The sequence below is a fragment of the Desmodus rotundus genome, chromosome 4 (genome assembly GCF_022682495.2).
Source record: "Desmodus rotundus isolate HL8 chromosome 4, HLdesRot8A.1, whole genome shotgun sequence".
Taxonomy (NCBI): Eukaryota; Metazoa; Chordata; class Mammalia; order Chiroptera; family Phyllostomidae; genus Desmodus; species Desmodus rotundus.
This window is the reverse complement of record NC_071390.1, coordinates 129437349-129454008: the sequence shown is the minus strand read 5'-3', so window position 1 is coordinate 129454008 and position 16660 is coordinate 129437349. Positions and strand designations below refer to the sequence as shown.

The 16660-nt window shown below is 40.0% G+C and overlaps 1 protein-coding gene across 2 annotated transcripts in view; it reads right to left on the bottom strand.

Annotated features, from left to right (window-relative positions):
- Positions 1 to 1711: 1711 nt before the first annotated feature.
- The window catches only part of BTC (betacellulin), a 44534-nt gene continuing 29585 nt past the window's right edge, over positions 1712 to 16660 (bottom strand). The window contains exons 3-6 of one of the 2 annotated variants that reach the window (XM_024577914.3): positions 14959 to 15076; positions 6986 to 7132; positions 4955 to 5050; positions 1712 to 3547 (exon numbers count right to left, since the gene is read on the bottom strand). In XM_024577914.3, coding sequence (XP_024433682.2) covers positions 4957 to 5050; positions 6986 to 7132; positions 14959 to 15076 — 359 coding nt within the window. In that variant the 3' untranslated portion in view covers positions 1712 to 3547; positions 4955 to 4956. The other variant, XM_045185197.2, reaches the window with a different exon arrangement.

Below are 16660 nucleotides of genomic sequence, written 5' to 3'. Positions count from 1 at the left end.
TGAGTTCTTTATATATTTTGGAGATCAGACCCTGAGGTGACAGATTTTTTAACCATTTTGTTCATTGAAGTAGCTCTGGCATGTAAGGTACTTGGCACTGAGTAGGTACTTAATAAATATTTTTGAATAAATTCATATCAAAGCATAAGCAGAATATACTATAAAGAAGTTCTCTTTAATGTAATAGCTAGATCTGAAAGCCATGGCACTGAAATACGTTCTGGACTTCCTTCACAGAATATTGCACCAACCAGGGCCTTATCAAAGTTATCTGACCCAGAACGTTGTACTCCGCTCTCTATGTGACTTGCCTGTATCATGAGCAATGATATGAAGTGGAAAATGTGAAAGGCCCAATAATCTACTTCAAAAAAGAAATCAATAGCACTCCCCCATCTCAGCCGATCACTTAATAATGTAACATTGGAACCAGGAAGAACTCACGTCACAGCTCACATGCCCGTATACATTACCCTGTCATACATTATCCTGTTCTAGAATAATTATCCATGTATTCTAGAACAAGGCATGAGACCTTGACTTTTTCTGTTCTTTTATTCCCTTGTAACAACATAGCTGGTCCCTGCACTGGTAGAATTTAAGAGAAATTCTGTAGAATTTGACAAGGATCCAAGAAATATCTGCCCTTACCCAGGATTTGGAGCAGAGACCTTTATATCCCAAAGCTGGCCAGTTCAGATGTAATTTCCTTCAGAAGCCTTCCCTGTGTCTTCCAAGCTCGCTTGGCTTAGTCATCCTCCTCTCTGATCCCATCATACCTTCAGCCTCTTTTAGAGCACCAGAGTGAATGGAAATGATCAGTGAGTAGCTGCTTCTCCCACTGAACTGTTGGCTTCCTAAGAGACCATGTCTTACTCCTCCTCAGCATTGTTATTGGGGGAAGCACATTGCCTGGAATACAACAGTGCTTGCTGAGCTCCCTGCTCCCTCTCCATGTCCTCCTGTGGCCGTCATCTTCAATGGCTGTATGTAAGGTAGAATATATGAAATGTTCCTCTAATACAATTGAAGGCACTATGTTAATTATTTGATATTCTCTTTAATAGAGGATGCTATTTCTGCTTTAAGAAACTGTTGTCCACAATCTCATGATGCACTAAAATTAGGATCTTCATTCCAGGTTACAGAAACCCAAATAGAACTAGCTGAAGCCAAACGAGGAATTTATTATAAACATTACTTGTGTCTGAGACCACAGATGGAACAGAATGAGGCTAAACATTGAGAATACATGTACTAGAGACTGGACTGTTGGGAAGCCTGAGTCTCATCTCTGTCCTCTCTTATCAGCTTTCTTTGCTTCTCTGATCCATGTAAGGAAAAACCTGATGCCCCTGGCTTCAAAATGCAGTTTTATTACACCCCCAGGACCCAAAAGAGACTAACTTCAGTTCAAGTTCCCAATCCTCCTAGGAATGACTCTAGTTGGCTCGTTTTCATTAAGTGTTCACCTTAGACCAGCCAAATGCCACTGGAAGTCTGGCTCAGCTTGTTGGGCAGACAATCCCATAGCTGTGTCCACCACACTTCCAAATTCTTTAGTTTCCAAGGAAAACATATGGTCAGAATGGACTATTTCAAATGTATTAGTGCTAGTCCCTATAACACATAAAGCTTTTCAAAGCACTAATATTCAAATTTATTTCTCTTAATGCATGATATCAATAGAAAATTCACAAGTATATCTGTGTTGCTTTGTTTTAAAAATAAATTTATTTTATTATTTGATAATATTGACAGTTTATATATCCAAGGTCATTTAATATATGCAAAACAATTATAAATACATGTTGAAAAGATATGAAAGTCCTTGGAGCTCTTCACTGGCATCAGACTTTCAAAAGATACCATTAACAATTCAGAATCAAAACAAAATTCTCCAGTCTGAGCTGTCTTGAGAGATTCCATTGGTCAACCACCATGTGCTCATTTACACCTTGTTTTTAAATGCTCCAACAAGTTTTGTGAGCATTCTTAGTGTCAAAGAAAGGCAAGAAATGAGTCCATAAGGAGACTTAAAAATAAAACATCTACAACATGAAGCAGTTCTATATAATCCTGTTGTAAGGATGGCTATTAAGTCAGGAGAAAAATAGATTTAGCACATTATCAGCTTCTTGGCTTAGCTCTCACTGCTATTGGAGCCATGTCTGTGTTACACAGAGGCACAGCCTCGGTCTCACGTAAAACACGTAGCCCTCACAACTTCACCTTTCGTCTGAATTCTCCACTTCACTTTGTACATGAAGTCTACAGTATAAAGTAAAATTTACAGAGATTCTGGAAAAGAAGCTGCTTGGCTGACAGGTGCACCAGCCAAGGTACAACAATTTGGGGACATCTGCCATCTGTTTTTGTGAAAGATCTACCCAGTCAACGTAGAAAGTTCCATATTCTAAATGTAGATTTTGCTTTTTCGGTTTTTAGAGTCCTCATTAAGTATACTGAGGAGTTAAAGGAGCATTTGGCAAGATGGTCTCAAGTAATAGATGTAGAGACCTGATTTCACTGCAACAATATTCACCTGAGAGCAAGTGTATTGAGTGCTTGTTAGAAGAACAAAAATGAGGATATGGTTATAACCAGTCTCTGTCTGGGCTCTGCTGTGCTCTCGTTGACCTTTATCCTGGTATCAACAGCATCTTTCCAGTGATACTGTTGATACTTGAGCACTGGGGCTTAAAGGCTATCGGGCATTTCCTTTCCATACCTCTATTCATTACCTTAGTTACGGGGCAAAAATCTGTTTGCTTTACTAACATAAGAATTTGTTCATGTCTCTGAGCATTTATAAGGGAGCAAAGAAACATAATAAAAGTCAATGATACAGAAAACAGGGTGGTTAACAGTAACATATACTCAGGACTTGGTATTTTTGGTTTCTGCAGGAAAATGACCCCAGCATCTCAGAGTCATGGCAAAACACAGCTCAGTGGAAAGTCTTGGGTTTATATTAGTGAGTTAGGTTGTAGAAAGTCTGATGAACAAAAATGATGGTTCAGAGCACATACGTTGAATTGGGTAAACCTTGGTTCCAGATTTACCTCTACCAATTCCTAACTCTGCAAATCTGGATTAAATTATTTAATTCTTTGGGTCTGTTTCCAAAGATGGGAAATGAAAATCAAAATAGATATCTCAGAGGTTCTTGAAAGGATTAATGGAAATAATATATTTCAAACTCTCAGCACATGGTGTTGGATAAGTGGGAGATGTATTGTTAATGCAATTTCTAAGATCTAAACTCCTTCCTACTTTTCTTTTTTGTTTAATGAGTGATCCTGGTGACAAAACTTAGTGGAAGTTTATAAATATTTCTTTTATTAACTGGGTGCTTTTTCCCAATTACTAAACAATAATAAAATTTATTATTACAAAACAATAGTAAACAGCACAATCTATTACAAAGGTAAATACATTACTTAAAATTCATTTTGTTAGCTTGTTTCCTGAGATACATTCTGTCCATTTTCAATTGAACAAAGCTATTTGTATCTTGCCACCAGCCTGAAGGTGCCTTCATAGACTGCAGGAAAAAGAAAAAAAGAGCGAGCTATTTAAAAGAAAGGTAGTATGTATTAAAAAAGAAATCTACAGCCAGTGTTTCTGTTTCCAATTCATTAGTGTAAGAGAACATTACAATTTCTTGAGAAGCATTTACTATGCTCCATTAATCATCTGGGAGTTTCTGGGAGAGAAGATTCTTTGTAATGCTGGGAGAGCCATGGAAGGTCACTGGCTGAATGTGAAAGAGGAAGCATGTGGCCTGGATTGCTATTGGCCTAACAGGAACTAGTCAAGGATTAAGCCACCTCTTCAGACAGTGAGCAGATGTAGAGAAATCATGTTTTCCTGTGTGGAGGCCTCTGATTTAACCAAACACGAAAACTACTTTCCCTTTGGATTGCCAGTTCATACGCACCAAACACTTCCTTCATTGTAAACCAGTTTGGTTGTGTTTGATGCTATTACTGCCAACTGACCAAGGCTGATTGTGCTGGCCACATTCACTTTTCTCCCTTGTAGTGTTTCTCTGCCCTACTGTGCCCTCCTGGGGGTTGACTCTACAGACTACATTACAAGGGCTCCCTTGCATTCCTGGTTCTTGTTGGGTTTAGCCAGTGGGAGGCACCTGCTGAAGACCTGAAGGGAGAAAGAGAGAACAATTGGGGCATTTTCTCCATTTTCTGCCTCCCTCCTTGTTTAGGCTCCAGCAGTGACTATGTCCTTCCACAGCAATAGCTCCTGCTTGGCAGGACCTTCAGCAGCCCACCTCTCAATGTCAAGGGAACACATGACCCCAGCCCTTGTGGGCATGGGAGGGGTAGAACCTCCTGCTATGGCTGGGCTCCAGGAGCCTTTATGTTCCTATGGGTTTCTTCAACCTTACCCCTCCTACCCCTACGCCCACCCCAGTCCCTTCATCGAAATCTCTTTGTTGGATCATCCCAGAGGATCTGTGATTCCTGCTGGGACACTAAATGATACAACATTTAAAGACCATGGAACCAGTGTTTGGCATATGGTAACTGCTTAATAAATGAAGCTATTAATCTAACATTACTATTGTTATTTCCTTTAAATGTAAGATGACTAAACTACAATACCTGGTCTTTGTGCCCAAAAATGAGGAAGAAAATATAAAATAACTTATACAACCATGCAAATTTAGAAAACTAATTGATCTTGTACATTAGAGAAAGTATACAAAAAAGTCCTCTCTCCCACATGCATGCAATTCTGTGATAACATGCCAAAGAAATACATGGGAACATTTTTATTTGAATTCAGAGTCTATGAAAAAAAGTCTATTTATTTTTAGATGTTTTTAAACATAAGCTCCAATCAATGATTTACTAGATGCATTTAAACCCCATTTCCCCAGAAATGTCACCTTAGTAGTTTCCCATCTAACAAAGTTTATCATACTCACCATTAAGCAATACTAGTCTCTTGAATATCTTCATTTGCAGGAGTTATATCTTTACCAAAATTTGTTATGTCTTCTTTCTTTTTCCTTCGAAGAGGACTTGGAAAATGGTGTTAGAAATTAGCATGGGCCTGTTAGTTCATGTGAAGACAAAATTAATCATCAAGAGAGCAGCCTATGACTTTATTTCTAGATTGTTAAGAGTGCATAGGTTCCTTTTTTCTTAAATATTTGAGGTTTTCCCATAAGCCACCTCTTCCCCTGGGCTCCCTTGATAGCTATAGTAGCGGCAGTGGGATAGAGAATAGCTGTGTCTAAATGGAAAGAACATGGTGCCAGAATGTTGATGGAGCTTGGTCAGTACAAGAACATTTTTCAGAACAAGTCATTTTACAAAAACTGATGCAGCATTGTTTAATGTGTAAACACGATATAGTGCGCATTGGAAACAGACATAAGAAAACCAAGAGCACTTCTGGATATATTAGTTAAACTGCAAGATTCATTAAGAAAGTTGGACTGTAGTCCCATTTTCTTAAATCAAAGTCAACACCTCCATGTTCACTGCAGCATTATTTACAATAGCCACGATTTGGAAGCAGTTCGAGTGTCTATCAGATGAGGGAATAAACCAGCTATGGTCCATTTACACAATGGAACATAGTCGGCTGTAAAAAAGAAGACAATTTTACCCTTTGCAACAGCATAGATGGACCTGGAGAACATTATGTTCAGTGAAATAAGCCAGTCAGAGAAAGACAAATATGATTTCACTCGTATGTGGAATCTAATGAACAAACTGAACTAACTGGGAAACAGACACAGACTCAGAGAAGGAGAGCAGGCTGACAGCTCTAGGCAGGAACTGAAGAGAGAGAGCCATCGAGCAAAACTCATGGACATGAACAACAGTGTGGTGATTGTGGGGGAGGGGTGGGTGGGGGTGGAAGAGGGCATAAGAGGGCTTAAATAGTAGTGGGAAAAATATAATAAAGATGAACTATTAAAATTTTTAAAAAATTAACGGAATAAAATAAGCCGTTTCCCAGTTCTGTCCAACAGCTGCTCTGCCTCACACCTGGCATTACAAGAACTCCCTTTCGCTATTAAGGAAGTAAAATCAAAAAATAACTTTCAATTTTATAGCTAAAAGGAATCTTACAAATGATCTGGTTTAATCTTTTCTTTTACAGAAATAAAACTAAAGGTTTAAGATGTTAAGAAATTTGTCCAAGGTCTCAAAGATACTCAATGGCAAGGACAAAAATCAATGCTTCCCAGGACCTCTGCTTGAATTTTTCCTTCCTGAAGGTTGGGAAGAAAAGGAATCATGAGACGCTGTTTTGGTCTGTGCCGCAGACCAGAAGAAACTGTAGCAGTTCTGGGGGGCGCTAGCTTCTCTAGACAGGAAGTTAGCTCCGGAAGACTTTTTAGCATACTACCAGGGAGTCTGACAAACAGGTTGATGGATTTCCAAAAGTACCTTAAGTTTTGTACCAAGCCACTCTCAAACAAAAAGCAAAATGTTTCTTGAGTCCCAAAATTGTGGTATATGGTGAAAAGTATAAGGGAAGAACAAGGGTGTAATTATCATTTGTAAATTCAATTCATTATTCTGATGTGGCCCAGAAAAAAAAATTTTTGTTTGTTCCCACCTTTCAAAGTTAGTTTGTCATGTTACAGCTTGAGAAAATAAAGTCTTATTTAGCCTACTAACAAACTCACATAAAATATGATTAACTTTAGGACTAAATAATTGTTTTCCTTAAATTAGGAGATTTATATAAGTTTCATTTTAAATTATAATAATTGTGCTCAGTAAAATGACAAATATCATATATCATGTGCTTTATCATAAATAAATACTTTAATATAAATGATGGCAAACCTGGGAAAGTAATTCAATATTTAAATCAAAACAAAAAGAAAAGAGAAAAGTTAGGAATGGGAGAAGGAAGGACCGGAGAAAGGAAAGAAAGAGTCAGCAAGATACAGTTTCTCAGATTTACTTAAAATTAAATTTAAAATACTTACTGACAGCATGTGCAGACCCCAACCACCAAAACGATCAATGTCACCATAACTGCTGCCAAACAAATCACCAAAACCCGTCCCGTGTCTCCTCGTAGGTAAAAAAAGTCGACTCTCTCACATCTTTCCCCAGCGTAGCCCTCGTCACAGCTATAACAATGAAAGAAGAACACAACACAGTGAAAACACAAGGCTTTCAGGAATCTCTACTTCTGTTTAGAATAAACTGTTTTCATTACTCATAATTAATAAAGAATAAAATTGCTTTTAAAATGTTAAATAGCTGTATGTCACTGTGTTCATGAGTAATTCCTCTTTCTTTGATCAAAATGTCATCACTTGAACATTATTAACACTATGTCTAATATAAATAAATAGGGATGTGGGCAATTTTCTATAATTTAGTTTGAAATTTTAGATTCTGAGCTTTAAAGAAGGGATGATAAAATTCCCTCCACAACATTTCTGAGCACTTAAATACCTACATGATACAGAATTCAAAATCCCCAGAATTTCCCATTTCATCATGGAGCATATAAACAGTTTCAGTGCACCCGAGTTCTCGTAATATAATTTCAGAGTTATACTATTTCACATGATCAAACATGGTAATGTACGTGAAAGTCCATAGACATCTGCCTACATATAGAAGTTCCATAAATATTATTCAACAGAACTCTCTCTCCCTGTGACTTGCGTCCATCAGTTCCAGTCCCACTGCTTGCAGGTGTCACACATTAGGTAACGCTCTTCTGTTGCCCCTCTAGTCTCCGCCTCCCCAACTACATCCCCCTGGTCTCCCTTTCTCCACGACCCGGTAAAGTGTAGTGACCAGAAATCAACAAGTGTCCCCGTGGAGCTTTCACTTTCCTCCTTTTCTCAAGTCTCTACCAACACAGTCTTAGAGTTCACTTCAACTCAGCTGATGCCCAGGTCTGAGGTGGCAGCCAAGGGTCTTTTTCACAGGCTAAGTCTGGTGTGAGCAATACTCAAGAAGCTGAAGGCTCAGTGACACAGGGACGATCCGCACTATTCTCCAAACAAGTGTGTCATATGCTTACAAGGAGTGTAAGAAGTTTGAGGGCAATTGAAGCTGAAATTATATATTATAACATCAGTTAAAAGTATTTTCCCTTTTTCTTTCAGACTCATTCAAAACACAAAGAGATATTGGTCATATTATGTACTGTATTTTGCGGTGTATTAATGCGCTTTTGTGTAATGTGCACCCATGTTTTTGGCCTAGGTTTTCAGGAAAAAAATCTTCCATTTTAATTCTTAATTCAATTATTTATTTATTTATATTTAGAAACAAAACTGGTTATCATGTTCCAGGGTATTCTTTTGCATACGGATATCGTTATTGCTTTCTAGGGTTAACTACTTTTAACGCCTAAGCATAAATAAAAGAATTTAAAACATTGATAGATACAGAATTAGTACTACCCATGTATAACGTGCACCCTTATTTTTCCCTCATAAATTTGGGCAAAAAAGTGCATATTATAAATGCCAAAATATGGTAAATCTGAAAGGAGGAAATTAAGTTTCTTTTTAAAAAAATATTTGTACCTTTTATTATATTAATACAGTTTTTACATTCAGATATCCCCGAGTTCTTTAAAAGAAACAAAAAACCTTCTGTGCAATCTTTGCCTTGTTTTGTCTTGTTTTACTTTTCGTTTTGTAAGAACAGATCAACTGCCAGGCTGTTCCGCACTGTACGTTTGACAAGGGCCCGGGCACTTAGTTCCCACGGGGCCTGTGTTCACAAAGAAGGAGCTCCCTTAATGCCAATATTGTAGCTGTTACAATGCTACAAAAAATAAACAAAATGAAACATAAAACAAGCTCCGTCACAACCATGGTGGAAAGGTGAGGTTTGAAGCAGGCTCTGTAGAAAAGGCACCTAATGCCACCTACTGCCAAAGGACCCCGGGATCTGTGACAGACAATTGCTGCCTGTGAGACAGCGAGGTATTGTCACTGCAAGGTTAAAATAATGGGGAAAGACTGAGACATACTTTGAAATGTTAAAAACCTCTTGCACATGGGCCTGGCACTGGGGGAAAATCACTTTTAATAGCATATGTAGGATGAAGTTTTTTAAAGAGTCTTTTTTTTAAGACCATAAATAAAATCTTATAAATACAGTGTTTTACTATTAGTGTAAATGTTTCTCTAACAAGTTTACTAAGTGTGGCATTTTTAAACAATAATTTTGCCCATTGAATACACAGCAATTACTTGATGCTCTTTTAGAATGTTTTTCTAATTGTAAACTCTGGGTTCTGTGGCTTAACCACACTTCAGTTGAATTTCTCAGTGAGCAGTACTTCCTGTAAGTTATAACCCATGAGCCGTGCTACAGGGTGAAACCTTAACCAGTTATAGCGGCTCTCATGTTATTTCACTCTCATCAACCCTGTAATAAGCTACGTGCTGATGGTTATTTCAATGGGAGAGAACGAAGCAAGGGTATAAGTTCCTAGTAGATGTTTATTAAATGCTGAATAAATGAGTTATTATAATAAAGATTAATCGAATACAATTTAAAATAAATTTTAAAGATGCTCATGACCCTTACGGACTCTGCAAAATCAGATTTGGGATCACTGTTCTGAAATAATAGACAGACACTATTCCAGGAGATTTATAAGTATTAATTCAATTGATTCCTAAAACAACCTTTGAGGCAGGTCCAATTATTAATCCATTTTACAGATGCAGAAACTGAGCTATAGAGAAATTGAGTGAGTGGGGCTGGGACTCAAATGCAGGAAGTTAGCTCCCAAGTTCATGTCTCAACCTACATCTGATACCACTTAAATGAAGTGTGCTGCATAAATAAATAAAAATCGTGTCTCTGGAATCAAATCACCCACATTCCAAGAAAATACAGAAGAGGCTAATGGAGGATTAAAGTTACTCAAAACACACTCTGGTATTTATCTAAAAATAGGAACCCACAAACTCCTGTGATTCCAAGCAAAAGGAGATATTTCTGGTTCACACAATAGCACGGTCACCACAAGCAGGACAGTTTTGCCTGAATCTGTGCTACTCCAAGTTACCTAGAAGGTCAGGACTACAAGGTTTAATATCTCCTCCTCATCTCACAGTACAATTTACAGGACATTTACTCTGTGCTTGGTACCATAATAAGCAATTTTGTGTAATGTGTTATTTTGCTTAATTTTCAATACTTCAGAGAAAGATGTTATCAGCCCATTTTATATATGATAAAACTGAGGCTCAGGTCCAGCCAAATGCAGGTGTAGGTAGATACCCTTTGCCTCTCCGCACAACCAAAAGAAGGACAACAACCAATTTAGAAACGAAAACAACCAGAACTGCCAGAAAATTGAACTGTATGGATGTCTGACAAGCAAGGAGTTAGATAAGAAACATTCATTCAGGCTGGTGGGAGGGGAGGAGACAGGCAGCCAGGGGCAGAGAGGACTGAGGCAAGGCAGTGGCTGGCTGACTGGGTGGTCCTACATTCACATGAGGATGGAAGAATAACTGGTGAGCTAGACAGACCATGAAACCCAGGGTTCCAGTTCAGGGAAATAAGGCTTCAAAATCCCTGGCTGTAAAAATCTGTGGAGGTTGCAGTGGCAGGAGAAACTCTCAGTCTCACAGGAGACTCCATTGGAGGGACCCACAGGATACTAGAATGTACACAAGCCCACTCACCTAGGAATCAGCACTGGGAAGGTGCAATTTGTGTGTGGGTAATGGGGGTAGAGGCTGAAAGTGGGGTGAGAGCCAGGCAAGCAGCATTGTTCCCTCTCTGACCCCTCCCGCTCCCACCCCCCCGCCCCCGCCCCAGTGCCACAATGCAGAGAAGTGGGTTGACTTGCCCTGGGGAATACATAAGGCTCCACCCATTACAACATAACAGGTGTGCTGAGGCAAAGAAATATGGCTCAAATGAAAGAACAGATCAAAACTCCAGAAAAACAACTAAGCATTGGGGAAATAGCCAACCTATCAGATGCAGAGTTCAAAAGACTGGTCATCAGGATGCTCACAGAAATGATAGAGTTTGGTTGCAAAATAAACGAAGAAATAAAGACTATACAAAGTGAAATAAAAGAAAATATACAGGGAACCAAAGTGAAGGGAAGAAAACTGGGACTCAAATCAATGATTTGGAACAGAAGGGAGAAATAAACAATAGACTGGAACACAATGATGAAGGAATAATTTTTAAAAAATGAGGCTTAGGAACCTTTAGGATAACTTTGAATGTTGCAACATCTGAATCATAGGGATACTAGAAGGAGAAGAGGAAGAGCAAGAAATTCAAAACTTATTTGAACAAATAATGAAGGAAAACATCCCCAACCTGATGAAGGAAATAGACTTCCAGGCAGTCCAGGAAGCTCAGAGAGTCCCAAAGAAGTTGGACCCAAGGAGGAACACACCAAGACACATCATAATTAAATTACCCAAGATTAAAGATAAGGAGAGAATCTTAATGCACCAAGAGAAAAGGAGACAGTTACCTACAAAGGAGTTCCCATTAGACTATCAGCTGATTTCTCAAAGGAAACCTTGTAGTCCAGAAGGGGCTGGAAAGAAGTATTCCAAGTCATCAAAGGCAGGGACCTATATCTAAGGTTATCCAGTTAAGCCATCATTTAGGATGGAAGGGCAGATAAAGTGCTTTCCAGATAAGGTAAAGTTAAAGGAGTTCATCATTACCAGGCCCTTATTATATGAAATGTTAAAGGGACTTATCTAAGAAAAAGAAGATCAAAACTATGAACAGTAAAATGACAACAAATTCACAACTATCTACAACTGAACCTAAAAAACAAAAACAAAAACAAACCAAGCAAAGAACTAGAACAGGAACAGAATCACAGAAGTGGAGATCACATGGAGGATTATCAGCAGAGAGGGGGAAGAGGAAGAATGGGAGAAAAGGTACAGGAATTTGAAGTGCAACTGATAAGCATAAAATAGACAGTAAAAGGTTAAGAATAGTATAAAAAGTGGAAAAGCCAAAGAACTTATATGTATGACCCATGGACATGAACTAAGGGGAGAAGGCTGGATGGAAGGGAGGTACAGTGTGGAGGGGGATAAAGGGGAAAAATGGGACAAATGTAATAGCATAATCAATAAATATACTTTTTTAAAAAGCTGAGGCTCAGGGAGTATAACTAACCTATTGTTAAAACTGCCCATTATTGGTGGAAACAAAATCTTAACTTAGGTCTGACTCCAAAATTGGTGTCCTGACTCCTATGCTTTTCCACTTCCCATTGATTCTGTGTTATTTCACCACTAATATGGTGCTCCTGGGTCAGGGGAAGGCCTTGGTTTCGACACTCAGCACAGTATTCGGTGAACCATGTTAGAGAGACTCAGTCATTTATGCACCAGTCATTTCTTGAGCCCCTGGAAATTCTAGGCATGGTGCTTGGCACAGGAACACAGAAACGAATGAACCGTGAGCCCTGTCCTCTAGGTGCTCACAGTCACAGAAGGGACATTTAAAGAAACCCGCATTCATGTTCCAGGAGGAAAGAGTTTGCATAGAAGCGGGACTGGATCGCAGAGAAAGGACATCGGGCTCACAGCCGAATGTGTGTCTGAGGAGAGGAGCGTTAATGCAGGTGTCCAGGAAAAGCTGATGTTTGAGGTGCCTGCAACACATCAGTCAGAATGCGCTTTGCATACCAGTAGCAGAGCTTGTGCGATGGGCCATGCAATGGAACGTAGCACTTTAGAGAAGCATTTGACTCTGTAATGGTGACGTGGTTAGACAGTCAAGCCAGGATCAGAGGAGGTTTGGAGGCCAAGGAAATGAGTTTTCTGCGCTGACGGAAGGGACAGCTGAGTACTGATCATAGGGAAGTAGACCGCACACTGTGGTGCTCATTTCAGCGGGCAGCAGTGGTACAGACCAATAAATGTGCAGACACAGGGACTGGTCAGAGAGAGGTGCTTGGGGGAAGAGCATTTATATTTTTAAAACTCAATATGTTCTCCTAGTCCTGTGAACAATTAAATGAAAGTTAAAAAAACAAATCAACTCTTTCTTTCCCACTGCACAAAGGCACAATTTTCTTATTTCCTTACATTAGCAATTCTTATTCCCCTCTAGGAATTATCCATGCATATTTATTGTTTAAATTAAATTTAAATATAATTAAATTTTGAAGAAGTCCATCACTCAAGCATTCCACTAAATTAGGGATTGGAAGTATTGTTCTGAGATACTTATGTTTTTAAAAATGTATGTTGGAGAAATGCAGAGAATATAAACATTCTGTGAATTTTAGGTAAAAATTATACATAAAAATCATCTTGCTCTTCTATGAGGTAAGGTCTCAGAGCACTTGAGAGGAACATTTCTTTAGAAGAAACTGAATATTTAAATTTTGAAAAAACATTACATTTGCCTCAGTAAAATTAAACTTGGACTTTAAAAAAAGATTTTATTTATTTATTTTTAGAGATTAGAAGGGAGGGAGAAAGAGAGGAAGAGAAACATCAATGTGTGGTTGCCTCTCGTGTGCTGCCCACTGGGGACCTGGCCTGCAACCCAGGCATGTGCCCCGACTGGGAATTGAACCGGTGACCCTCTGGTTCGCAGGCTGGCACTCAATCCACAGAGCCTTACCAGTCAGGGCTAAACTTGGACTTTTAAACTACTAATAATTCAAAAGAAATCTTTTCTTCCAATTTCATGCAAAACTCCACTTATAAACAAGGTTGGTGTCCTTGCATGTAATTGACACCTGTAAAAGTAAATTTTAATTTGGCATGAATTCCTTCATATTTTTGTGAATTACAAACCACATAACAAATGGCAGAAAAATTTGTTTCCATGTAAAACACATGGGAAATAAACAGCTTTTAGAAGCATCCTCGAATGTGGCTAGTGTGATAACCACTATACCACAGAAACAAGACGGGTTTAGAGAAAGGAATTACATGAAGTTGGAAGAAAGCACCTGTGTAAGGGTTGTGTGCATAGACTGGGAGGTACCAGCAACTGAGAGAAGCACGTGGGAGGATGTCACCAAAACAGAGTTAAATCCTGTGGAGGCCTGCACTCAGATCCGTGAATTCAAAATCCATAGTGCTAACCATTACACCATGGGGCCACAGAAACAACTCAGGTGCCCACCAATAGATGAGCAGACTAAATTGCTGGGGTACATTTACACAATGGAATCTTAGTTACTGGACCATAAAAAAAGAATAGAATCTTATTATTTTCAACAGCATAGATGGACCTAGAAGGTATTATGCTAAATGAAATAAGTCAGTCAGAGAAAGACAAGTACCGTATGGTTTCACTCGTGTGTGCAATCTAAAGAACAATATAAATGAACTAACAAAACAGAAATAGACTCGTAGATACAGAGAAAAGACTTATGGTTGCCAGAAGGGTAGAATTGAGGGGCTGGGGGGAATAGATGAGGGATTAAGAATTACAAATTGGTAGTTACAAAATAGTCATGAGGATATAAAGTACAGCACAAGAAATATAGTCAATAATACTGTATCAACCATGTATGGTGTGAGATGGTGACTTGATAGTGGGGAACCACTCTGTAAAGTATACAACTGTCTAACCACTATGCTGTACACCTGAACCTAATGAAAAATAATACTAAATGTAAATGTAACTGAAATAATAATAATAAAACTATACAGAAAGAAAAAATAAAAGCATTATTAACACTGGACAGAAACAGTCTTGCTTGGCGAAGGCAGCAGAGGACACAGCCCTGCCTGCAAGCAAATCTGGACACTCTGATGTGCGTCAGTTTCTCCATCAGCAGCTGTTGAAGGTGCCCCGAAACAAGTCACAAGTCACCGGGGCAGGACCAGGGGAACCGCGTCCTGACAGGTGGCTTGATTAGCTACCATTTTCCAGTCCTGCTGAGCCCCAGGCCAGCGCCATGCTGCTCCCCTTTGCCCACAGGCTCAGGGGCTCCACTTACAGGCAGGAGGGTGTTTGCAGGGCCCCCACGAAGCGGCATCTCCCATTGATGCAGTAATGCTTGTATTTCTTGGGGCATGGAGAGAAGTAGTCATTCCACTTTGATTGTGTGGTGGTAGCTGAAAAGTAAGAAAAAGCTCAATAAGTCAGCTCATTTTAAACCCACGTTTGTAAGTTGTAGTATATTCTTGTCTTTATTGCCTGGCTTTTTGTAGAAAGTACTACAATCTCTCTATCTCCTTCTCTCTACACTGGGATAAAGGTCACCCTTTTGTGGCCCCAGAACAGCTCTAGGGATTGGGTAATGGGGATTATCATGGGCACATTTCATGTCTTAATTAGATTTATGTCCAACCTACAGCTCAGAAATGTTGGTGTTGTTTAAAAGGTAGAGCACAGTTGTGATAAGGGAGAAGGTTATTCTTTCCATGAAGATTATTAAAGCCACAGAGCTGATGGCATTGAAGAGAAAAGTACGTTTTCCCCTTTCCTTTCATTCTCTTTTAAAAATTGTTTTAAACTAAACACTTACATAGCACTTACTGAGTGCCAGGTGCTGCTCTGTGTACTTTATACACATTCACTCATTCGATGCTCATAACGGCCTTGTGACGTCATCGCCATTCTAACGTCCTATTTGCAGAAGAGCAAAGCACGACACAGCGAGGCTAAGGCACCTCCCAGAGCCACACAGCTGGTACGGGGCAGGCGTGGGACTCGCTCGCAGGCCCTCCTGCCCCAGAGTCCATGCTCTTGACCCCCCATGCTGGCCGTCTTCAGGCCGGCTGTCCAGCAGGTAGCCGTCACCTGCTCTCAGCCTGAGGCTCAGTCACGCTTCCTGAATGGCAGACTCTCCCTCGCATTTGGCCCCGGAAAGGGTTCTCATTCCCTGAAGGAGAAAAATTCTGGAAGCCGAATATCTAGGATTTCAATCCTGCAATGCGCTGACTTTCCTGTCTAACCTTTCAGGGTTGTGGTCACCTAATTTTTGACTGGGGACAGTCATATGTAACATTTCCTTGCCATAGAAAGCGTTAATAAACAAGGACTGTCCAGAGGAACAGCACAGAAACACTGACCAGCTGTGCCCTGCGTTGGTTCACAACAGACAAGGGGAGCAGCCCACGCCCAGGGAAAACAGCTGACCAGCAGCACCAGGCCAGGGGCGGACTTGCCACATTCATGTTGCCACCAGCAGCTCGCAGGGCTCACACCTGTGGAGCCAGAAAGACCACAGTGTGCACTGCAGGAGGGCATTCCACACGAGGTGTGGTGTGGCACCTGGCACCCCAGTGACATCAAGCAACCCTTTGATTGGTGGCAATGACCACTAAACTTCTCCCTTCGTCTTATGTAATGAGTACACATAACTGCTCAGGGCCACCAGAGGGAGGGAAGAATGGCAAAGAGCTCGGGACGATCCGCACACAGCACATACCCGGGATGCCAGCTCACAGTCTTTGGGGTGGCAGAATGTTGCTGAGCAACTGGCTGACCTGCTTTTGCTTGGTGACTTAATTACCAGCCGTGCTCACTGCTGGTCCGTGCCAGATATTTCTGCACGCGTGCCAATCAATGGGACTCTTGTTGAAGCTGCTGCCAGAAATAACTGCAAATTACCTCAAAGGCAAGATCGGTGTGTTTTGGCAAATAAATTGATCAGTCAACTTTCATTCGTCAAGGACTTTCTATCTCCAGAGCCC